The sequence below is a fragment of the Hylobates moloch genome, unplaced genomic scaffold (genome assembly GCF_009828535.3).
Source record: "Hylobates moloch isolate HMO894 unplaced genomic scaffold, HMol_V3 SCAFFOLD_12, whole genome shotgun sequence".
Lineage (NCBI taxonomy): Eukaryota > Metazoa > Chordata > Mammalia > Primates > Hylobatidae > Hylobates > Hylobates moloch.
Genome location: NW_026652287.1, coordinates 98,568,390 through 98,593,703, shown reverse-complemented (window position 1 = coordinate 98,593,703; position 25,314 = coordinate 98,568,390). Strand labels below are relative to the sequence as shown.

The 25,314-nt window shown below is 41.5% G+C and overlaps 2 protein-coding genes across 6 annotated transcripts in view; one reads left to right on the top strand and one right to left on the bottom strand.

Moving 5' to 3' along the window:
• Positions 1 to 18,650, bottom strand: part of APAF1 (apoptotic peptidase activating factor 1) — a 90,794-nt gene extending 72,144 nt beyond the window's left edge. For 2 of the 5 annotated variants that reach the window (XR_004250948.3, XM_058424861.1), the window contains exons 1-7: positions 18,016 to 18,645; positions 15,343 to 15,521; positions 15,024 to 15,213; positions 14,159 to 14,356; positions 4,936 to 5,119; positions 1,727 to 1,839; positions 1,489 to 1,620 (exon numbers count right to left, since the gene is read on the bottom strand). Coding sequence is in view for 4 of the 5 variants with exons in the window: in XM_058424861.1 (XP_058280844.1) it covers positions 1,489 to 1,620; positions 1,727 to 1,839; positions 4,936 to 5,119; positions 14,159 to 14,356; positions 15,024 to 15,213; positions 15,343 to 15,480 (955 nt within the window). In the remaining variant the exon portion in view is untranslated. Of the gene's footprint in view, positions 1 to 1,488; positions 1,621 to 1,726; positions 1,840 to 4,935; positions 5,120 to 14,158; positions 14,357 to 15,023; positions 15,214 to 15,342; positions 15,522 to 18,015 lie in introns of all 5 variants that reach the window. The other 3 variants (XM_032762235.2, XM_032171002.3, XM_032171001.3) reach the window with 3 other exon arrangements.
• Positions 18,651 to 18,974: 324 nt separating this feature from the next.
• Positions 18,975 to 25,314, top strand: part of IKBIP (IKBKB interacting protein) — a 30,219-nt gene continuing 23,879 nt past the window's right edge. The window contains exon 1 of the mRNA XM_032170968.2: positions 18,975 to 19,328. Coding sequence (XP_032026859.1) covers positions 19,150 to 19,328 — 179 coding nt within the window. The 5' untranslated portion in view covers positions 18,975 to 19,149. The remainder of the gene's footprint in view (positions 19,329 to 25,314) is intronic.

The following is a 25,314-nucleotide window of genomic DNA, read 5'->3' as shown; positions in this document are numbered from 1 at the left end:
ATGAAAAATAAGGTGGCCAGGTATGGTAGTTCATGCCTATAATCCCAGCACTTTGAGAGGCTGAGGCGGGCAATCACCTGAGGTCAGGAGTTCGAGACCAGCCTGACCAACATGGCGAAACCCCGTCTCTACTGAAAATACAAAAATTAGCTGGGCACGGTGGCACATGCCTATAGTCCCAGATACTTGGGAGGCTGAGGCAGAAGAACTGCTTGAACCTGGGAGGCAGAAGTTGCAGTGAGCCAAGATCACGCCACTGCACTCCAGCCTGGATGACAGAGTGAGACTTGTCTCAAAAGAGAAAAAAAAGAAAAAGAAGAAAAAGAAGGTATTTCCAAGCATAACAATAATGAAAGAAATAATTTTAAGAGTTGATAGATTTGACTGTTTAAAATTTTAAGCTTCTATATGTCAAAAGAATACAACAAATAAAAGGTACACAAAAAACTGGGAAACAGGCTGGACATGGTGACTCATGCCTGTAGTCCCAGTGCTTTGGGAGGCTAAGGCAGAAGGATCATTTGAGGCAAGTAGCTCAAGACCAGCCTGGGCAACATAGCGAGATTCTGTATATAAATTTTAAATTAAAAAATTGTTTTAGTGGGAAATAATACTTGTAAAAATATGACAAAGAGCTAATAGTTTCTATTTTTAGAGTATTTAGAAATAAATTAAAAATACTTATATCAAAAAAGAAAAGTGAGTCAAGGATAATTTCTTAAAGTCAAGGATAATTTCTTAAAGTCAAGGATAATTTCTTTTTTTTTTTTTTGAGACAAAGTCTTGCTCTGTCGCTCAGGGTAGAGTGCAGTGACGCAATCTCGGCTCACTGCAAGCTCCACCTCCGGGGTTCACGCCATTCTCCTGCCTCAGCCTCCCGAGTAGCTGGGACTACAGGCGCCCGCCACCACGCCCGGCTAATTTTTTGTATTTTTCGTAGAGACGGGGTTTCACCGTGTTATCCAGGATGGTCTCGATCTCCTGACCTTGTGATCTGCCCGCCTCAGCCTCCCAAAGTGCTGGGATTACAGGCGTGAGCCACCGCGCCGGCAAGGATAATTTCTTAAAACATATTCAATAAACAAGTAAAAAGTTTAACTTCACTAACAAAAAATGCAAATTAAGACACCAGTTTTTACTTACCAAATTAGAACACTATTTTTATAAAATCCCAAGCAAAAACAAGGTTTAAATCTGATTCTCACTATATTTTTAACTCTGACAGCAGAGGTCACATCTGTGTCTCACTCCTCTCACTAATGTGGTCTCTAACACACTGTGGGTAGACGGTAAATATTATTTTAATGAATAAATAAATACCATAATAGCATGTATCCATTTAAGATATCAGAGAACCTAAAATACTAAATCTCCCAGAAAAGTTTTTGGATGTTCATGTGCTAAATTATCATATTCATTAGCTTAATTTACAAAAGGGAAATTACATAACTCCCTATAATCTCCTCATAAACAAATAAATAACCATACCTTTACATTCTTTTATAATACTATGGGCTTGTTCTGGCAAATCTGCCTTCTTCATATTAACAAAAAGGGATAAAATTTCAAGTCCTTTTTCTTTTCCTAAGGAACTCTCCACAGGGACTACATATTTAGGACCTGCAAACAAAAATCACAAGACAAAGTAAGTAATTTGGTATGTCACATATTTAAATGTAATTGAATTAAATATAAAGGTACTAAAAAGTAAATGAATAATCCTTACCCATTACTGAATCTGTAACACTCTTGTCTCTGGTTGTAAGAAGAATCTGACACTGATTGTCAAAAGCTTTCAATACCCAAGAGTCCCAAACATCATCCAAGATCAACAGAGACCTAATTTAAAAAAAAAACATTAATCATTAATGACACTTAAGCTTCCTTTTAAAAAGATAATCCCATCAGTGTCTTTTAAAATGTACCAAATTAAAATTTTTTTTAAACAAATAGATGGCTAGATCTAGGAAAATGTTTCTTCCTCTTTGCTATACTCTTTTCTCAATATGCTGATTCAAATAAGGAAAAAAAAAATTAGAGACTGCCTTCTCCTCAAACCCTAAATCAGAACATATTAAAATTACAGATCATACCATAAAAGGTTCAGCCATCACTTACTGAGTGCTTAAAAAAAAAAAAAAAGCGACCATTACTATCCAAGTAATGGGATTTTCCAACTCAGTCTTTAAGCACCAAAACCAAACTAGAATTGAGCTCAGGTTAGCATTAGAATGAATCATACAATAATGATGATATGTGACCATTTTTTACCTATAAAACTAGCAATTTCATATGTTGTAACCTAAAAGAATATTACCTTTCATTTGGTATACAAGTGGTTTTTTTTAAATCAATTTGTTTATTCACAGTAACTAAGACCTCTATGCCAATTCCCAATTGTTCTCTCCAAAAACTTTTCTAAACTCACTAGAACAGATGAGGGGAAAAAATATAACTAAAACCTGATAGCATAATTATACAATAGCATTTTTGTCTGAATGACACACTATGGCTGTACATTACAAAAAAAATACTCTAGGCACAGGCTGGGTGCAGTGGCTCACGCCTGTAATCCCAGCACTTTGGGAGGCCAGGGCGGGCGGATCACCTGAGGTCGGGAGTGCAAGACCAGCCTGACCAACATGGAGAAATCCCATCTCTAATATAATATTAGCCAGGCGAGGTGGCACAAGCCTGTAATCCCAGCTACTCAAGAGGCTGAGGCAGAGAATCGCTTGAACCCGGGAGGCAGAGGTTGCGGTGAACTGATATCGCACCATTGCACTCCAGCCTGGGCAACAAGAGCGAAACTCCATCTAAAAAAAAAAAAAAAAAAAAGACTCTAGGCACATATATAGGTTGAAAAATTACGAAAGCATAAACCAAATGAGACTGAGATTTAAAAAATATGCCTGGCTTTATAAGCTAGTCTGACACATCTGAAAGTAGCTACCTTATTTTACTCAACAGAAGTCAATTTTATTTTTGCAAAAAAGGGAAAGTAGAACTAGGGAAAAGTTACTGAGCAATTAAAGAGGGAAGGGTTAGTGATCTGAATCCTATTTCCTCTACATAGATCAATATCAAGAGAAGGGGGGGCCAGGCACAGTGGCTCACGCCTGTAATCCCAGCACTTTGGGAGGCCGAGGTGGGAGGATCACGAGGTCAGGAGATCAAGACCACCCTGGCTAACACGGTGAAACCCCATCTCTACTAAAAATACAAAAAATTAGCCCGGCGTGTGGCGGGCGCCTGTAGTCCCAGCTACTCGGAGGCTGAGGTAGGAGAATCACTTGAACCCAGGAGGCGGAGCTTCAGTGAGCAGAGATTGTGCCATAAAAATATAACGAGTATGCATCAGAATCACCTAGTAGGCTTTTCCCAAAAGTACTCTTCTCATCCTATATTCTGATATTAATACCCTTACCAATTTGAGAATCACTGCCATACTTAGCAACTGTTACATATGAAAGTATACTGCATCATTGGTGCATTTGGGCATTTTTAAAAAGTGCAGAGCCACTACCTAACTCTCACTCAATATACTGTAACATTCCCAAGGAATGCTTTATTTATCTTTGTACTTGCAGCACTTGGCCCAGAACCTGGCACAACACTCAATGTTGGTTAAATGAACAAATGAAAGAGAGGCTGTTAAGATGACAGAAATCAAATTGTTGACTGAATCCAACGTTATACTCTTAAGACAAGCAGCAACTAAACTGCTGTCTCCCTTTTGGCTAATGAAAACTGTGAAACACGTGGTAACAGTGCCTGGCACATAATTATAATGGTAAGTATTTGCTGAATTAATTAACTGTTGAACAAACAAAACAAACTCACTCCTGAAGTATATGGAAGTAGAAGAGTCACATGTATATTTCTAGAAACGAAGACAATCCAACAGAAGAGCCCCATTAAAAATCCTTCCTGATTTTTTTTTTTAATTGAAACAGGGTCTTCCTCTGCCACCCAAGCTGGAATACAGTGGCACAATCTGGGTTCACTGCAGCCTCAATCTCCCAGGCTCAAGTGATCCTCCCACCTTAGCCTCCTGAGTAGCTCGGACCACAGGTGTGTACCACCACACCAGATTAATTTTTGTATTTTTTAGAAAGACAGGGTTTCATCATGTTGCCCATGCTGGTCTCGAACTCCTGGACTCAAGCAAACTATCCACCATGGCCTCCCAAAGTGCTGGGACTACAGGCATGAGCCACTGTGCCTGGCCCCTTCCTGACATTTATCAGTTGCCTGTATTTATTCTCTCTTGTTCGATGTTAACCCATTAGAAATAACAGATTCAAAGTAAGAAGTTTGCACTTTCTAGCAAAGACCACTCACCAACTCACCTACTTAAGACATTTCCTGAAAGCCTACAATGGTACATATGAGATGATGTGGTAGGTAGGATGCAAAGAAAAAAAGCAATTTTAGGCCGAGTGGCAGCCACTTTTTTTTCTTTTTAAATACAAGACAGAAAAGCAGGAAAGCAATGGTTCTTTCTCTCTCTCTTTCTTTTCTTTTTTCTTTTTTCTGACAGAGTTTCACTCTTATTGCCCAGGCTAGAGTGCAATGGCACAATCTCGGCTCACTGCGACCTCTGCCTCCCGGGTTCAAGCCATTCTCCTGTCTCAGCCTCCCAAGCAGCTGGGATTACAGGCATGCGCCAACACTTGGCTAATTTTGTATGTTTAGTAGAGATGGGGTTTCACCATGTTAGTCAGGCTGGTCTTGAACTCCTGACCTCAGGTGATCCAACTGCCTCGGCCTCCCAAAGTGCTGGGATTACAGGTGCGAACCACCGTGCCCGGCCGCAATGGTTCTCTCTTATCCTCCCTATAGGACAGCAGGAAAAAGGCATGATGTTCCGAAGAGGTCAGTAGTTACATCTTATTGGGACCTGACACACCAACTAAATTTGACCATCGGTACCTTGGGTGTTTGCGAAGCATCAGAATGCGGAGACGGTCTTTAGCCTCTTCAATATTAAGTGGAAGCCTCTGGGAAAAACTCTCATCCTGATCCAACCGTGTGCAAAGATTCTGCAGTTTCATCAGAAGCCCAGATTTGTCTTGTTTCCCAACTGAAACCCAATGCACTCCCCCTGGGAAACAACCTAGTGAGGGAAAGGATAATGAACTTAAGGCCTTTCAACAGGAGTACTCCTTTAAATGGTTTTACTGTTAAACATCAGATTTACTCCAATTTTCAATCCCATCACATCTTCAACCTCTCTTGATTTAGAGTATAAATTTTACATGCAAGATACTGGTAGGCTTTATATCCTGAATCTAAGACAAGTTGAAGATGTGAAGAAACTGAAGTTTGGAGTAAATCTGTGGCTTATCGGGAAAATCTTACCAAGTAAAGTTTTATGATCTTTGTCCTGTGTTGTCAGTGATCACTGCACAGCAGTTTCTAAACCTTGTACTTCTGACTTTTTGGGATGGCAATTCTTTGTTGTAAGGGACTGTCCTATGCATTATAGGATGTTTAACCACCTCTTTGGTCTCTATCCACTAGATGCCAATGGGATTCCCCTTCACCAGTACTTACAAACAAAAATGTCTCTAAACATTGTCAAATGTCACCTGGGGGGTTGTGAAATCACCCCTCGTTGAGAACTACTGATGTCCTGGAACATATAACTCACCCATTATGGTTTTCTTATACAGACTTAAAATAAAAAGTTAGATTCAAGTCTGGCTCTACTGCTTACTAGCTAAGCAATCTTTATCAAATCATTTAACCTCAATCTCATTTGTTATACTGAAATAAGGCTGTCTAGCCCACCTATTTCAGAGTTGCTGTGAAAAATTAATGATACAAAATATGTGAAATTGCTATGTTAAGTATAAAGGATTAAAACAGGTTGTTAGTGTTATGGATCTGAGAGCAACTTACCAATATTAAGCTTTGAACTAGTAAGCACTAGGAATGGTCATGATTATTATTACTGTTATCATCATCATTGTTAACTGAGCCATAAAACATCTTGAAATATGTATTTTTATTTACATATTGTCAGGAGCCAAAATCTTAAGTCTTCATAGACTATACTTAATCACCTCCACATAAATATACATATATAAAAAAGAGGCGTCCCTATGTGTAAAATATGGTAAACCGTAGCATTAGATCATTCCAGTAGCATCAATCATAAAGATTTATGTGATCTTAAACATACCAAAAAAAGCAAGAAACAGACTCAAAGATAAATGAATTAAATTACACCAAAGGGTAATTTATTTACTGGTATTCACAAATAATTAAATACAAATATAAATCACTACTTTAAAAACTTAATCACCCAAAAGAGATACTTGTATACATGCACAAAGATCTATTTACATCAGATATTTATTGGGCACTATCCTAAGAGTTCTATGTACGTTCATTCATTTAATCCTATAGCACACTAGCAAGCAGACACTATTATCTTCATTTTGAAAATGAGGAAACTGAAGAATAGAAAAGCTGAGTAATTTGCCCAAAGTTACACAGCTAATAAAGCAGAGTTGACATTCAAACTTAAAGCATCAATGTTCAACTTCTACACTATTCTGCATCCACAAGAATATTCACTGCAGCATTATTTGCAACAGGAAAAAGCTGGAAACAACCCACAACATCCACCTTAACCTACTATCCCATTGCAGGCTTCCAAAGTCTCACGCAGGCCCAACTGAACCTTATATGTAAATGAAGTTTGGAGTACTGAATAGGACTTGACATATTAATTATGGAAATTAGACTTTTTATAATTTGAAGTGATGTGGAGTCTTTGAACCTGCACAAGGTCAAGGAAAGGATCAGTCCCAGAAAAGAGGAAGTAAGCAATGGTCTGGATGAAGCCTTGAGGAGCAAATACCTATTCCACTTCCCAGCATAACTCCAGATAAGGAGTGGACTAAAGAGTCAAGAGTATGTGCTAAGAAGCAACTGAATGATGGACAATAAAATGATGGATAATGATGGCTCAAGTCTAGGAGAGGACTGATAGTATGAATAGAGAGGATATTCTGGAATCAGTGGATGAGAAGTCTTGGTAAGTCTATAGCATTAAACTTGAAGAATAAAATGGGTGGAGGTGGGTAAAGAGTAGAAGAGAATGCTCAACATCAAGATTTCAAAAGTGTTGTAGTTCTGGTAATGACAAGGATCAGGGTCTAGCCTGTAATCAGGGAAGAGTTAAGAAATGCTCACAGGAGACAAAGGTTAAGGAGATAAGAGGCTAAGGTTTTGGATGACTCATCCACACAGGTATCAAAATCACTAAGAGTGCTAACAGACAAAGGGCATAAGAGGAAGGTTATAAGCTAAGAACTCCAATCGTCAATGAATGAGACGGTGATTACATCAATAGGAAAGGTTAGAGACATGAACCTCAAACCATTCAGCTGGAGAAGGGAGTATTAATGGTCTGGATGAGATAACAGAGAGCAAAAACAACGCCCACCCATTTCCTGGTGCTAAAGTATGCGGGATATAAAGGAAAAAAGTTGCCATGTCACTTAAGAAGGTTATGGAGAAGGTAGTAAACTCAGGAAACTGCCCACTTTCAGATAAGGCAAGAAGGCGAATATTCTAAGAAGCTGATGATATAAGAGAGTTTCCTGCTCACAGAGGAGGAGTTCTACAGGGTATGGCAGAAACACATAGGAATGACAGAAGAAGACCTAGATCAGAATTTGGCAATGTACTGAATAGTGACTGCATGAAATCTAAAATATAACAAACAACTGGAGACAGAGAACTCTACAGTAACTGAGGTAAAGACAGGGCTGTGAGGCCGGGCGCGGTGGCTCACGCTTGTAATCCCAGCACTTTGGGAGGCCGAGGCGGGCGGATCACGAGGTCAGGAGATCGAGACCACGGTGAAACCCCGTCTCTACTAAAAATACAAAAAATTAGCCGGGCGTGGTGGCGGGCGCCTGTAGTCCCAGCTACTCGGAGAGGCTGAGGCAGGAGAATGGGGTGAACCCGAGAGGCAGAGCTTGCAGTGAGCCGAGATCGCGCCACTGCACTCCAGCCTGGGCGACAGAGCGAGACTCCGTCTCAAAAAAAAAAAAAAAAAAGACAGGGCTGTGAAGCCTGGTTTGATTATCAGTGCCAGTGTCTTAGAAAAAGGTAGACAAGCCCTATTGCTTACTCCTAAAGTTTCCTGAGGTCCCCTCCGGCCTCCTTCAGTATAAGTTTACAGCAAGTCCTTGAGACTTAAAGTTAAAGCTGTGTTCTGTATGTGTATATATTCATAAATGCACAGAACAAAGTTTGGAAAAATTTACTCCGAATTGTTAACCAAGATTATCTCTAGGATAAGATTTAGAATTTAGAGCCAGGCATGGTGGCTCCCAGCACTTTGGGAGGCCAAGGCAGACAGACTGCTTGAGCCCAGGATTTCGAGACCAGCCTGAGCAACGTGGTGAAACCACGTCTCTGAAAAAATACAAAAAATTAGCCAGGAAAGGCTGGGTGCGGTGACTAATGCCTGTAATCGCAGCACTTTGGGAGGCCGAGGTGGGCGGATCAGGAGGTCAGGAGATCAAAACCATCCTGGCTAACACGGTGAAACCCTGTTTCTACTAAAAATACAAAAAATTAGCCAGGTGTGGTGGCAGGTGCCTGCACTCCCAACTACTCGGGAGGCTGGGGCAGGAGAATGGCGTGAACCCGGGAGGCGGAGCTTGCAGTGAGCCGAGATGGCACCACTGCACTCCAACCTGGGCGACAGAGTGAGACTCTGTCTCAAAAAAAAAAAAAAAAAAAAATTAGCCAGGCAAGGTGCTGTGCGCTTGTGGCCCAGCTACCCAGGAAGCTGAGGTGGGAGGATGACCTGAGCCTGGAAAGTTGAGGCTGCAGTGAGCCGGGATCATGCCACTGCACTCCCGCCTAGGTGACAAAGTGAGACTCTGTCTCAAAAATAAAAATAAAAAGATTAAGAATTTAGGAGAAAGCAAAAAGGAGCAAGTAAGGAGAACTTTTATTTCTTTTTAAATGAAAATACTACTTTAAAAATATTTAAACAAACAGAAACAGACAAACTATCTGTTGCCTTAAGTTTCCATTTTTTTAAATTTGTGCTGTCTACCTAAAATTTGTAAAAATCGGCCAGGCACAGCAGCTCACGCCTGTAATCCCAGCACTTTGGGAGGCCGAGGCGAGGGGATCACTTGGGTCAGGTGTTCGAAACCAACCTGGCCAACATGGTGAAACCCCATCTCTACTAAAAATACAAAAATTAGCCTGGTGTGGTGGCACGCACCTGTAGTCCCAGCTACTTGGGAGGCTGAGGCAGGGGGACTGCCAAGAGGCAGAGGTTGCAGTGAGCCGAGATCACTGCACCCCAGCCTGGGCGTCAGAGTGGGGCTCTGTCTTAAACTAAACTAAACTAAACTAAACTAAACTAAACTAAACTAAACTAAAACTAAACTAAAATAAAATTTGTAAAAATCATCCCAAGATTAAAGGTAAAGAAAGCATCCTGATATAGCTACCTAGTAAATTCTTTCATATTTTAATTTACGTACCTATTACCTAGGGTCAAAGGCCTTTTTCCCTAAATTTATAACTAAAAATTTAGGGCATTTAAACACATGCAAGAAAAGAGAAAACACTACCACCTTTAAAAAGGCAAACAGACCAAAAGACCATCTGATATGACAATCTCTAACCATCACAATATAACATTTAGTTAAAAACTGAACCATTAATTCCACATTTCAGAAAGAATCTAAACATCTTGACTATGGGCACAAGAGGGAGCAATTTAGCTTTGCATGAGGAGGCTGTATTTACAATTAATTCAGAGAAACTAATTCAGAGAAAAGTTGCCTTTATTCAGGGAAAGCTCCACACTACTTTCACAGGAGGCTTATCCTGGTAGCAATTAATAATCTAATAACACAAAGAAATCTTGGAAAGGACAGAAACAAATAGGAACACAGCCTATGAAGAAAGCATCCATGATTAAAAACCTACATACGAATACAGTAATGTAAAATGTCACTACTGTATTTAAAGATACGTCAATTCTTTACTATTTCCCTACAAATAAGAAAAAACTAAAGCGTTGAAATTTCAAAAGACAACTGGGTTACTTAAAACTGTATAGACATAAATAGTTAAAAACTATATATATATATAGTTTTTTTTTTTTTTTTTTGAGATGGCATCTCACCCTGTCACCCAGGATGGAGAGCAGTGCCGCAATCTTGGCTCACTGCAACCTCTGCCTCCCAGGTTCAAGCGATTCTCATGCCTCAGCCACCTGAATAGCTGGGATTACCGGCATGCGCCACCACGCCCAGCAAATTTTTGTATTTTTAGTAGAGACGGGGTTTCACCATGTTGGCCAGGCTGGTCTCCAACTCCTGACCTCAAATGATCTGTCCGCCTCGGCCTCCCAAAGTGCTAGGACTACAGGCACGAGCCACCACACCCAGCTAAAAGTTAAAAACTTAATATTCTCTAATTTATGCCAATCACCACCCAAAGAAAACATTTCCATAGGAACCACAATTTTAATCAAATTTAGAACTCTTATATGATCTGTACTTTTAAAAGAAAAGGTTTTGTAATACAATTAAATGTCAAAAATCCAATGTTCCTGTATTTGAGAATGGAAGTGAACTCCAGAGATTAAAATTTATCTTTGGGAAAGCACCTATTCTTGAATTAGTGGACATACAAAGGCAGACTCCAAAGAATAAAGAACTAAATATGAATAATAAGACTGTAATAGGACTACTTGAACAAAAAACTCAGGAAACACAACTTAGAAGACAAAAAAAAATTGATTAGTTTGACTACATCAGAGTTCTCGTCTACTGAGAACACCCAGGAAAAAAATTAATCAGATGGCAAATTAAAATAAGGTATTTAAAAGTCTAAAACCAGGTGGGCACAGTGGCTCATGCCTGTAATCCCAGCACTTTGGGAGACGAGGCAGGAGGATCACCTGAGGTCGAGAGTTCGAGACCAGCCTGCCCAACATGGAGAAACCCCATCTCTACTAAAAATACAAAATTAGGAGGCGTGGTGGTGGGTGCCTGTAATCCCAGCTACTCAGGAGGCTGAGGCAGGACAATCGCTTGAACCTGGGAGGCAGAGATTGTGATGAGCCGAGATCGCGCCATGGCACTCCAGCCTGGGCAACAAGAGCGAAACTCCATCTCAAAAAAAATAAAATAAAATAAAATAAAAGTCTAAAACCAACAAAGTCTAATGTCTAGAGTATATAAGAAACTCCTAAAAAGCAAAAAGAAAAAAACAATGGAAACCCCAATAGAAAATAGACAAATAATATAAACAAAATCCATAAAAAAAGAAACCCAAAAGGCTAACAACAAGCTTATGAAGAAATGTTCAAACTTGAGTTACCAGAGAAATGCAAAGTAAAAGATACAACTTTATAGAAGTTTGCCTGGCAAAAATTACAAAGCTGGATCATACCAAGTGTGACTGCACAAGTGAGATTATAGGAGTCCCCATACTCGTCTGGGGGAAATGTACAGACTGGAGGGGAACCAAATTTGATATTTGTATATCCTATCATTTAGTAATTTTGGCTGGACATGGTGGCTCACACCTGTAATCCCAGCACTTTGGGAGGCCAAGTCGGGAGCATCACTTGAGCCCAGTAGTTTGAGACCAGACTGGACAAGATAGCAAAACCCTGTCTCTACAAAAAAATGTTTAAAAACACACCAAGCACAGTGGCTTACACCTGTAATTTCAGCACTTTGGGAGGCCAAGGTAGGTGAATTGCTTGAGCTCAGGAGTTCGAGACCAGCCTGGGTAACATGACAAAACCCCAACTCTACAAAAAATACAAAAATTAGCTGGGTGTGTCAGCATGCACCTGTGGTCTCAGCTATTCAGGAGGCTGAGGTGAGAAGATCACTTGAGCCCAGAAGGCAGAGGTTGCAGGGAGCCAAGATTGTGCCACTGCACTCCAGCCTGGATGACAAAGCAAGACCCTGTTTCATAAATAAATAAACAATTAGCCAGGCATGGTGGCATGTGCCTGTAGACCCAGCTACTCAGGAGGCTACGGTGGGAGGATCACTTGAGCCTAAAAGTTTGAGGCTGCAGTGAGCTATGATATGGCCACTGCACTCAGCCTGGGCAACAGGGTGACACTCTGTCTCTTTAAAAAAAAAACAAAAATAAATTAAAAATTACTAATTTTGCTCCTAGCTACAAATACCCAAGAAATTCTTACTCACATAAAAGTTCAACCCAGCTTTGCTGGAGCAGCAGAGTTGGATACAATCTACATATCCATTTACTTAGCACAATGAGTAGTAAAATGGGTTGGTGGCAATCAGGTGTAACAAATAACATGTATACATAGCAGCAAGGATACATCTTAAAAACACTGTGTCATGGGAGATAAAAAACAGAATAATACCATAACATCTATGCAAATTTAAAATACCTGCATACAAACAACATACATATTTTACAAGAGTACATACTTTACACAGACATTTACAAAGAACATACATTAAATACATTAGGATTGTCCATGGAAAGGGGAAAGGAAGAATAGGAAATTTTGAAATGGAAATAAACAAACAAATACAGTGAGAAGCTCAGCCTAGTACAGATCTACTATAACAAGCCGTGAACTAAGGAATATGAATAACTCAATCCTCTGAACTTGAGATCCCACAAAAGTACATGAGGAATATGAATTAAGCTCACATGTACAGTTGCCAGTATCTCTAGGATTTTCTCAAAACAAAGTAGTTAAAACCTGTTCCAAGATAACAATTTATACAACATGACTCCTGAGTATTTAATTCCATAAACTGTTGGTCAACTTTAATCCCTAGAATTGAAAATTCATCATAATAATGTAGAGCAATTTAAATGGGGAGAGGGAGTGTTCTTTTAAACCTATAAATTGGAGTATTATAAATATACAAAGAAAGTTCATCATAATATTGAAATGAAAACTCATTCCTTCACACTAAAGGAACTTAAGCCAAATTTATCCTGAAATATCCTTAGTGATCAACTTTGCAGTAGGGGTTTTAAAAAATCCTTGGCTCTGAGACTTGAAAGGAGCTAAGTCTCAGGGAACTTCTCTGTAATGATAGAGGGGAAAAATCACGGGTTAGGAATTGGGCATACTTCTGATAAGAGTATAGTCTATACCACTTACGAAGGCTATGAAATTAAACTGAGGCCATGTGTACACATAGATGTACCCTAGCCTCCATATTTCTAAGTCTCTTAGAGGCTTACTACTTATTCCAATCATTCTGTCTAAACTGTCTTAACCGTAGATCATGTTATACATACATACTTTAAAAAAAAAAAAAAAAAAACTTCTTTTTTTGAGATGGAGTCTTGCTCTTGTTGCCCAGGCTGGAGTGCGGTGGTGCGATCTCGGCTCACTGCAACCTCCACCTCCTAGGTTCAAGCGATTCTCCTGCCTCAGCCTCCCAAGTAGCTGGGATTACAGGCGCTCACCACCACACCCAGCTGATTTTTTTTTGTATTTTTGGTAGAGACGGGATTTCACCATGTTGTCCAGGCTGTTCTTAAACTCCTGACCTCAGGTGATCCACGCCTCAGCTGGAATTACAAGCATAAGCCACCGTGCCTGGCCTCCTAAAAAAAAAAATTATTAACTTCTAGAAGTTAGGAACTGTCTTTGAATTCCCCTAGAAGTGTCATACAAAGAGAACACACTGATGAATGTGAACACACTGATGAATGGGGGCAGCCTAGAACTGATGGAACTATGTAACTATTCCTGATGAATACCCTGAGAACCTACCAGACTCGTTAAGGTCAGTGGTATACCTGCCAACATTTCTTAAACCCTCTTCTACCCAGTATGCCCTTCCCCACCCTAGTAATCACCCACTACCCTTCCCACCTTCCCTAGTCTCCCATCCCTACCTTCACTGCCTGGCAAACTTTTATTCTTTCTCCAAACTCCCGCTAAGATGTCATCTCATTCAGGAAGCCTGTCGTATCCATCCTCTCCCTTTAGAGAGTTAACACATCCTTCCTTTGTTCTAACTCTGTACCTTATGCTTGCTTCTACCATTCAATTTATCACATACTGATATATCATAATATTTTTACATGTCTATCTACCTTACTAGACTATGAAATGGACTAAGACATTTACCTTCTAAAAGGGAATGATCTCTAACAGCTTCTGCAGCTAATACAGACTTCCCACAGCCTGCCATTCCATGTATGGTGACCCATCCTGGTTCACCCTTCAATTTGGAGAGCTTCTGCTGAATTGCATTCACCAGCTTCTTCCTTGTGACAAAAACAACTGGCCTCTGTGGTACTCCACCTTCACACAGGACTGTCCTTACTAAAATCCAAAACAAAACAAGCATGAATGAATAGAACTTTGGAATAATTACTGAAGTAATACCATAAAAAACAAAAAGCAAAGCTAAGGCTTAGCCTGAAAATTTCCAAGAGAAGTAAGAAAACGTGGCTAGCATATTAACTTCAATTTTCTGATTTCTCAGAACACAGAGAGCAAAGGCAAACATGTATCTTTCAAGATGACTAAAGAAAATGGAAGTTTCTATCTATATCTGCTTTACTCACCCTATTATTTCCTGACTTTTCATTTCCTCTCATATTGAAGACTGGGAAGGCAAGTGTAAAAGGAAAAACATTTATGGAATACCTTTCAAGAACATATATTTCTAAAGATTCTTATTTTTTCCTATAAACTCTATAAACACATAGAACTGGAAAATAAACAAGGGCCTATAAATTGTCTTATTGTCTCTAAAAATTAGGGTAGACATATTATCTCAGCAGTACAGTTCACTGGGCAAGAAGAAAATGTGAGAGTTAATATGGATGCAAATAAAAAATATTTAAACTGAAAACATCACTACAATTTTATTAACATGCAGTTTTCAGTGAACTGGTCACACTCTCTTCAGAAGATTACATCTACAATAAGACAAACCCAAAGCACTTTTGATAGCAAAGTGATAGAAGGTATAATGGATACAAACCATATGAAGTTATTCCACTAACTGAATCTTTACCACTGGAAGAAGAGACAACAGGAATGCCGTCATGGAGAAGGGCAGCAAGATCTTTATATCCTTCATGTAGTAGAGCATTGTAGAATGATATGTAGGAATCATTATCTTTTTTAAGTATCATTTTAATTAGCATAGCTGCTCGTTGCTGTTGAGTGGGCTAAAAAAAAATTAAGTAGTTTAGTATACAACAATGAATATGTATGCAACATAAAGTTGTGGAGACCAGTACAAGTTCTGAAATTCTAAAAATTTTTAAGGAAGTGTGGACTGCTTCAGAGAGCTTTACCTCATTTCTTACTTTTTCCTCTTCTGATATTGTTAAAAATCCATCACTAATCATGTGATCCATGATGTAGGATGTCTTGATGTCCTTTTCCAGAGCTTCTCTATGTTGAAGCAAACAATTTCGAGCTTTTGCATCCATCTTCCCTCAGATCTTTCTCTCTCTGAGCTGTCAACCATGAGCTACAGCCAAAACACCAAAATATTTGTCAGGCCAATAAACAAATGAAAAGATACATAATCTCACTAACAAATAAGAAATGTAAAAAGAACAAAACTGATTTTTTCTTCTTGGCAAAAATTTTTAAATGGACAAAACCCAGTCCTTGGAAAGGTATGAGAAAATGGGCATTCTTATGCACTAATTGGGGAAAGTAGAAAATGGATGCAATTTTTCTGGAAAGCAGTATAAGATATGGAAGTGTTTAAAATAAGCTTTCTCTCTAACCCAGAAATCCCATTTCTAAGGATTTACTTCAAGGAGACATTCAAACACATATGTAAAAATATCCACAAGGAGAATTAATCAGTTTCCAATCAGGTGTGGTAGCTCAAGCCTATAATCCCAGCACATTGGGAGGCTAGAGTAAAAAAGAAAAAGAAAAAAGAATTAATGGAGGATGTTTCAGTGATGAACGCAACCTAAATGTCCATCATTCTGAATACAGATTTTAGAAATTAGGGTATGTATATAAAATGGAATATTATGCAGCCATTCAAAATTATGACACATATCTCTATGTATTGACATGGAAAGATGTTCATAATATTGCTGCAGAAAAAAAAAAAAACAGAAACATGATCCCACATATAACACATAATGTGGGGGCCGGGTGCGGTGGCTCATGCCTGTAATCCCAGCACTTTGGGAGGCCGATGCGGGTGGATCACAAGGTCAGGAGTTCAAGACCAGCCTGGTCAAGATGGTGAAACCCTGTCTCTACTAAAAATACAAAATTAGCCAGGTGCGGTGGCAGGTGCCTGTAATCCCAGCTGCTCGGGAGGCTGAAGCAGGAGAACTGCTTGAACCAGGGCAGCAGAGGCTGCAGTGAGCCAAGACCATGCCACTGCACTCCAGCCTGGGCGACAGACTGAGATTCTGTCTAAAAAAAAAAAAAAAAAAGTGTTGGTATCATATGAATATATACAGACATTTAGAAGTTTATTCATCAAAATGTTTGAGTTACTTCTGAGTAGCAAAATTTGGGATTTCTCCCCCACCTTGTCTTAATTTTTTTTTTTTTTTTTTTTTTTTTAGTAGAGACGGGGTTTCGCCATGTTGACCAGGCTGGTCTTGAACTCCTGACCTCAGGTGATCCACCCGCCACAGCCTCCCAAAGTGCTGGGATTACACTTGTGAGTCCCACCATGTCTGGCCTCTACTGTCAATTTTTTTTTTTAACACACATTATCATTTTTTACAATAAAATACTTCCTTTCTTAATTAAGATTGTATAAAATAGTGATTACACTGAAGTCCTAATATTAAGAGACTTCTTGTCTTCCTTATCAAACATAAGAGTGAACAGAGCATTGTTACTACTGAGTATTAGTTCTCATTCAAGGAGGATGTCAGCTCTAGGTCTTCCTTGCTAAACACATTTCCCACAAAGCAACAGGAAACACTTTCTGATGTCATTTCTCAGACCAAGAGGACATGAGGAAAGAATAATAGCCTTTATAGTAAAATACTTGACGTTTCTAGCAACTTTATTTCAAATATAATGCAAATTTTTCCATGAGCATAAAACCCAGTTCACAATGTCTGCAAGTTTTCAAAACATTAACAGAACTTTACCCAATGTGTAGAGTGAAAGAGTCTAAACGGATTTATCCATTCATTCATTCAATACACATTTGTGCCCCTCCCTATATGTCAGACACCAAGACTACAGAAAAGACTGAGTCATTTGCCTGAAATAATTCACAGTCTGGTCAAAGAAGAAAAAGAGAGAGGGAGTGGGAATGTGAATGCCCGAAGTGCAAAAACAGAGCACAAGTAACTTGGAGCTCACAGAAGGGGGCAATAATTATCAAGCTTCAATGACTGTTTTTGAAGTCACCAAATGTAGCACTTGTAAAAATAGGGACGGACGTAGGGCATTTGCCTATGCTTGTCAAGGCTTACAAAATGCCCAGTAGGGGCACAAAACTGATAAAAAGTTATTGATTGGAATCAAAACTCTCATTTTTTAAAATGTTAATAACGTTTCTGTCCTCTTAAACATAAAATGTTCCTCAATTTATAGTAATGAAATTCGACGTGAAAAAACAAGAATGAATGAATTTTTTAGGTTATGTGCAATAGCTAAGCAAATAAGACACTCTGGCTTTCTGAAACTAATTTCCAATTTCACCTAGTCCTGTTAAACTAAAATATGCAAATCTTAAATACGCTTTAAAACCGCACAAATTATCTGAACTAAGTCTCAAAACCTTTTGTAACCCACAACAAAATGGAAAGCTAAAACTCTTCATAGATGTAAAACAGAGAACAGCGCACGTTTATCCAGGAAAACCCCAAGTTTACTACTTCCTCATTACAGAATTTCTCTTCCTGGTACAGGAGCAGGATGGTTATCAAATATTCCATGTCCTCAAATTCTCAGTCCCTGAAATCAGCTACCGAGCCTCCAAAGAACCTGGCTCGGGGAGAAAAGCGAGGAGGTCAACTTACCCAAGCCTTTGCGCCTAGGTCTTACTGGGAAGGGCGGCACTACCGGGACAAGACTGGGAGACTCCAGGCCGGTGGAGGGAGACGGCAACAGGAGTTTTCCACCGGGAATTAGGGATGCAGGGCTCTGTCTCGTCATATACCCTTCGCCCCGGGGCAGGTCCGGGCCTCACAGGCGCCTCCCCTGGATCTCTGCAGCCCCGGGGCGCACGAAGACCCCCAGGGACCTCCGAAGGTTGGCGAGGTGGGCGTCCACCCAACGCAGCCTGACCCCACCGTCCCGGGGCGCCGCGGTGAGGCCCGGCCCACGGGCCGCCCTCTGGTGGACCCCACTCCTGGACACAAAGGGAGGAGGTCTTCCCGGCCTGTGGCGCCCTTCCCCCGACGGCGGCTGCACGCCGCGGGGAGCCCGGCGCTACTCTGGACGCCGCTGCGGCACCTCAAGTCTTCGCAGGTCGCCGACTGCCCAGACTTCCCACCTCCGGTTCTATCCCTTTTGCCCGGGACAGAGCAGTCACGTCCACTCGCTGCCTCTTCTTCTCCGCCTCTGGACACCGGAGCAGTCAAATCCCGCCGGATCCACCCAGCCCGGACGGCGCGCGCCCGCTTATGCAAATAAACACACCCCAAGCCCCAAGGGGCGGCCGCCGCCGCCGCCGCGCACTCCCGCCACGGCTCGTGCCCGCGCGCATAGAAGTGCCCGCCTACCCCGCGGACCGGGCGTGGCTAAGCCTCAGGGACGCGCCGCGTTCCCGCCAATGCCGGACTCGGGCAGCGGCGGCGCGCCCGACGTGGCGCGCGCGACCCCTTTGTCCTGCCCCTCCTCCTCGGGTCCCGTCGGCCTGCGCGCGCCCGGGAGTTTGAATTTGCTCGGATTTGGAGCAATAGCGCAGTGGAAGGCGCTGTGGGGTGAGGTCGCAGCCCACCTCTCCTAGGGGAACTATGGAGCTGGCAGCTGAAAGACTCAGTGAAGCAACGAGGATGGCGGGGAGAGGGAAGGGGCTGGGCTCTGGGCGGTGCCAAGTCTGTGATGGGGCGCGGTCACCGCCCAGGGTTCCCACGAACGCCAAAGCGGCCACGTCCTGCTCCCCCTGGTGAAGAAGCTGCCCCGGGCTTGTCGTCCTAGGGCCTCCAGACATGTCTGAGGTGAAGAGCCGAAAGAAGTCGGGGCCCAAAGGAGCCCCTGCTGCGGAGCCCGGGGAGCGGAGCGAGGGCGGGAAGACCCCCGTGGCCCGGGGCGGCGGAGGCGGGGGCTGGGCAGACCCCCGAACGTGCCTGAGCCTGCTGTCGCTGGGGACGTGCCTGGGCCTGGCCTGGTAAGTGGACGCGAGGCTGCCGGGGCCGGCCTCCTGTGGGCCCCCTGCTGTTTGGGCTCCCACCCGGCTCAGCATCCCGCCGGAGGTGATCCAACCCCCCAGACCTGGGCCTTCTGTGCCTCCGTCTTGATCCCAAAGGAAGGAAACAGCCCAGCCTTGTTTTTCCCTTTCGCGCGTTTCTTGTATCTCATTTTCCCCCGTGCTGGTAGCATGCCCCTATCGCTCAGAGGGAGTTGAGGCTAAGGTTTGGGAACGAGCCATTTGTTAAGAGCTGCAGATTCGGCCACGCTTTCTGAAGCTCCCCGCTACACGTCAGATGCGTTCACGTTGTTATAAACCGTTACTTCCTGTCCGCTGTGCCCCATTCCGTGACACATCTGCCCCACCCTACTCACCCCATAAACACCTAATGGAAATATTTGCAACCTTAAAACAGATCGTTATGTTGGGAGACTGAGGCACGTGGATCACTTGAGGTCAGGAGTTCGAGACTAGCCTGGCCAACATGGTGAGACCCCATCTCTACCAAAAATACGAATAATCAGCCGGGTGTGGTTGCGGGCGCCTGTAGTCCCAGTTCCTCCGGAGGCTGAGGCAGGAGAATCACTTGAACCCCGGAAGCGGAGGTTGCTGTAAGCCAAGATCGCACCACTGCACTCCAGACTGGGCGACCAAGCGAGACTCCGTCTCAAAAAAAAAAGAAAAAAAAAAAAAAAAAACTAGATCATTATGATCCCAAAGGAGCAAACGTTATAGTAGCAGAGCTTGGAGGAGTGCTCATGTTTTGATCACCGTGCATGCATTATGAATTTAAGGTCTTTTATTAAGTAAGTTACAGATTGAATATGGTAAAGCTACAAAAACATAGCACTTGTGTTCACTTAAAGCTAAACAGTTGCAGTTTTAAAATCAGGTAAATGGCGATATATTGGTGTCATTAGGAAAAAGGAATATTAGAAATAACCTTAAAACCAACTTGTAAAAAAAAAAAAAAAAAGAAAAAAAACCAACTTGTGAGTTTTATTTTCCCAGTCTTTTTTTTTCTGGGGGGAAGAGGGAATAGCCCATTTCATTTTAATAAGATTGGCACCTTAATGGAATTTTTCTCCATTTTTCATTCATGTGTAAAGTTATTTAGTAAGACTGTTGTTAATTTTCCAGAGTGATAGAATTTTAGAAGAGACCCTGGACATCTAGACATTTTTTATGCTATTACATATGGAATTATACTTTACTGGTGACTCATCCCAAATAGTGTATTTTTCAGAGTTAAAAGATTTGTTACGGCTGGGCGCGGTGGCTCACACCTGTAATCCCAGCACTTTGGGAGGCCGAGGTGGGCAGATCACGAGGTCAGGAGTTCAAGACCAGCCTGGCCAACATGGTGAAACCCTGTGTCTACAAAAAATACAAAAATTAGCCAGGCATGGTAGCACACACCTGCAATCCCAGCTATTCAGGAGGCTGAGGCAGGAGAATCACTCGAACTGGGGAGGTGGAGGTTGCAGTGAGCTGGGATTGTGCCATTGCACTCCAGCCTGGGCAACAGAGCAAGACTCCATCTCAAAAAACAAACAAACAAACAAAATTTTGTCACAATAAAGTGATTAAATGCCCTCTTCAAAAACAATAGAATTGTCAACCCGCTGGCAGTGGCTCATGCCTATAATCCCAGCACTTTGGGAGGCCAAGGTGGGTGGATCACCTGCGATGAGGTGTTTGAGACCAGCCTGGCCAACATAGCAAAACCCCGCATCTACTAAAAATACAAAAAAGCCGGGCATGATGGCACGCTCCTGTAATCCCAGCTATTTGGGAGGCTGAGGCAGGAGAATCACTTGAACCCAGGAGGCGGAGGTTGCAGTGAGCCGAAATCGTGCCACTGCACTCCACACTGCAGGATGGAGCGAAATTCCTTCTCAAAAAAAAAAAAAACAGATAGCATTGTTTATTTTACTAATACGGAATATGTTAATTTTGATCTGAAAGGAATAAATGTACTGAATTTACTGTTTTAAATAAACGGCTCTTATGCCTTAAAATGCTTGACCTTCTTTAAGTAAATTAAAAAAAAAAAAACCTTTTTGGGCCAGATGCAGTGGCTTGCGCCTGTAATCCTAGCACTTTGGGAGGCCGAGGCAGGCGAATCACTTGGGGTCAGGAATTTGAGACCAGCCTGTCCAACATGGTGAAACCCTATCTCTACCAAAAATAGAAAAATTAGCTGGGCCTGGTGGTGCACACCTGTAATCCCAGCTACTCAGAGGTTGAGGCAGGAGAATCACTTGAACCTGGAAGGTGGAGGTTGTAGTGAGCCAAGATCTGCCACTGCACTCCGGCCTGGGTAACAGAGCGAGACTTTGCCTAAATAAATAAGTAACCTTTTTTGTTTGGGAAAGTTAGTTACTATCCTGGGATAAGCTTTAATAGAAAACTAAACTTTATGGGAATAAAATTTCCCTCACATCAAGAATTTGCTGTTAGTGATTCCTGTATTACATTGTAATGAATGTATTACATTCATTAGGAAGATTTAATTTGAACTATGTTTGCAAAATGATAACACAACGCTATATCAAAAATAATTTTGGGGGCCAGACACAGTGGTTCATGCCTATAATCCCAACACTTTGGGAAACTGAGGCAAGAGAATTGCTTGAGGCCAGGAGTTTGAAACCAGCCTGGGAAACAGTGAGACCGTGTCTACGAAAAATTTTTGAATATTAGCCAAGTGTAGTGGCATTCGCCTGTAGTCCCAAGTACTTGGGAGGCTGAGGTGAGAAGATAGCTTGAGTCTGGGAAGTCAAGGCTGCAGTAACCCATGATTATACCACTGTGCTCCAGCCTAAGAGAGCAAGACCCTGTCTCTCTAAAATGTATGTATTATATGTATTTTTTATGGGCAGATTCTATAATTATTATTTAAATAGTTGCCTCTTAGTTGCTCTTGTGAAATCTTTTGCTGCAAAAAATGAAGCAAATGTACTTTGGTTGCTGTTTATCGCAAAATATTTATTCATAGTAAATTTTGAAATAAAAATATATCCCCATAAGACATTTGTAAACATTTTCCAAATAAAAAGCAAGTATTTGGCTTCTGAAAATACTTAAAAGCTCACTAGAATTTTGACAAAGCCATTGAGATCTTTACCACTAAAACACATAATTCAGCATCTAAAAGTCAGTCCATCAAATCTTTATTAAATGCATTCCTTACTGACACGGCCCTGGTGGTTAAAATACAAGTGCATATGTGTGCCTGTCTATGTACTCTTAAATACTGCTTACTCTCACTCTTCATCTGATTAAGTTGGAGGGAAAAAATCTGAACCCTTCCACTGCCCAAGAAGGATTTCAAGGAATCACACTATATCATTATCTTCAGACCATTTCCTATGTGGAAAGAAAAGAGAAATAATACATAAGAAACTTAAAAGTGTGTTGCTTTAATATCTTCTCTCTGCTAAATAAAGGCCTGATAGGCCAGGTGCGGTGGCTCCCACCTGTAATCCCAGCCCTTTGGGAGGCCGAGGTGGGCGGATCTCTTGAGCTCAGGAGTTCAAGACCAGCCTGGGCAACATGGTAAAACCCTGTCTCTACAAAAAATACAAAAAATTAGCCAGGCATGGTGGCGCATGCCTGTAGTCCCAGCTACTTGGGGGTCTGAGGTTGGAGGATCGCTTGAGCCCCGGAATTTGAGGTTTCAGTGAGCTTTGATTGCACCACTGCACTCAGCCTGGGTGACAAAGTGAGACCCTGCAAAAAAAAAAAAAAAAAAAAGGCCTGATATATCCTATGTCATCTTGACAATAAACACTGGAGATAAGTTGCCCAAACCTATATATATGGCTTGAGTGTCAGTTTGCATACCTCTTTTCTAAACTCTTATGGAAATTTTTCAGGTAAGAGAATTGAGGTAATTCTACTTTCAGAAAGTTAAAAAGTTGTTAAATTACTAAACAAGACACAAAACCTGTCACGCATGCTTATTTAATTACATAGAAATTTAATCAGCTGGAATTCCATTGTGAAAATTTTGTTTTTTATAGAAATTTCAATAGATTTTTTATTTGCTTTTTTGTTTTGTTTTGTTTTGAGAGATGGAGTTTCGCTCTTGTTGCCCAGGCTGGAGTGCAGTGGCGCAATCTCAGCTCACCGCAACCTCCACCTCCCAGATTCAAGCAATTCTCCTGCCTCAGCCTCCCGAGTAGCTGGGATTACAGGTGTGCGCCACCACGCCCAGCTAATTTTGTATTTTTAGTAGAGACAGGGTTTCTCCATTGGTCAACCTGGTCTCGAACTCCCAACCTCAGGTGATCCATGCACCTCAGCCTCCCAAAGTGCTGGGATTACAGGTGTGAGCCACCGTGCCTGGCCTAAATTGCTTTTATAAAAGTTTTTTATATTATCTGTTATAATTATGTACCAAAAGTCAAAAGCTCTTTAAGCAAGTTGTATAACTCTGGTTTTTTTTTAATTATCCAATATAATTTTGTCTATAAATCATACTGTAAAACCTTGGCTAACTCCATTTCCAACTTTTTTCTTTGTGTTAGTAGAGTTTTATCTAAAAGACAAGGGTATAATTTAAATGCCCTGCTTCTTAAAAATGGAATATGGTCAAGGTTTTCTTGAAAACTAGGTATTGTGCTAAAACTGAGGCTATAGATGGTATGAAACATAGGGCTAAATAGGTACTGACCCTAATAGTGGCCCTGGAACTTCTTTCCTTGCAGAAGGTCCATAACAGCTTCCTTTGGTTATTTGCCTCTTTTTCATTATTAAGCTGAAATAGAGCCAGAGGAAATCCTGAATTTCTAAGTCCTCAGTCAGCTGTCTGCCACCATTTAACATTCCTAAGGGAGCTATTTAGAGGCAACACACACCATTAATTACCACCATGCACTGTAGGAAAATGTAAACCATTCATTATCACAGGACCCTAGATAGATCTGTATGAGGTCTCTATAGACTGCAATGGCTTATGAAGGAGTCAAGAAGATTCTTTTTGTAAGGCCTACACTAAAAGTAGCCTGGGTCCCTTTCTCCTATTATCTCACTCTTCCACAAGGCCATATGATATATGATATGATAGAAGAGGCCCAAAAACAAGAGTTATTTTTATTTAGTGATTTATAAGTGGTCTAATCCATGTATTCCATCCTTCATTTGCCATAAACACAACCCAGTTTATACTTAGTTTTCAAAGGGGGACAGGCCTGGGGCTTCTATCAAGTGCAAGTGGTCGGGAACCCTGCTTCCCTTATACAATCATAGGCATGTAGGAAGGATGGAAGAGTAGTTGCACAAAGTAGTCCAAAAGAAAGGTAGCTGGTCTTCTTGGCAGGCACCTGTAATCCCAGCTAGCTGGGAGGCTGAGGCAGAAGAATCACTTGAACCTGGGAGGCGGAAGTTGCAGTGAGCCGAGATCACATCACTGCACTTCAGCCTGGGCAACAGAGTGAGTCTCCATCTCCAAAAAGAGAAAAAAAAAGGGGCCACGGTACTTAAAGGAAATAGCTGATGTGCTATGGCTCTATTGTTCCAGGAGCTTTTATAAATAGCAATAACTATTTAATGTGTACAATAACTCGGCCGGGCATGGTGGCTCACACTTATAATCCCAGCACTTTAGGAGGCCAAGGCGAGAGGATCGCTTGAGCCTGCAGTGAATTATGATTGTGTCACTGTAGACCTCTTCCTCTTCAGCTGCCTCAGAAAACAAACAAACAAAAAAACATAGCCAGCACCATTTATTAAATAGGGAATCCTTTCCCCATTTCTTGTTTTTGTCAGGTTTGTCAAAGATCAGATAGTTGTAGCTATGCGGCATCATTTCTGAGGGCTCTGTTCTGTTCCATTGATCTATGTCTCTGTTGTGGTACCAGTACCATGCTGTTTTGGTTACTGTAGCCTTGTAGTATAGTTTAAAGTCAGGTAGCGTGATGCCTCCAGCTTTGTTCTTTTGGCTTAGGATTGACTTGGC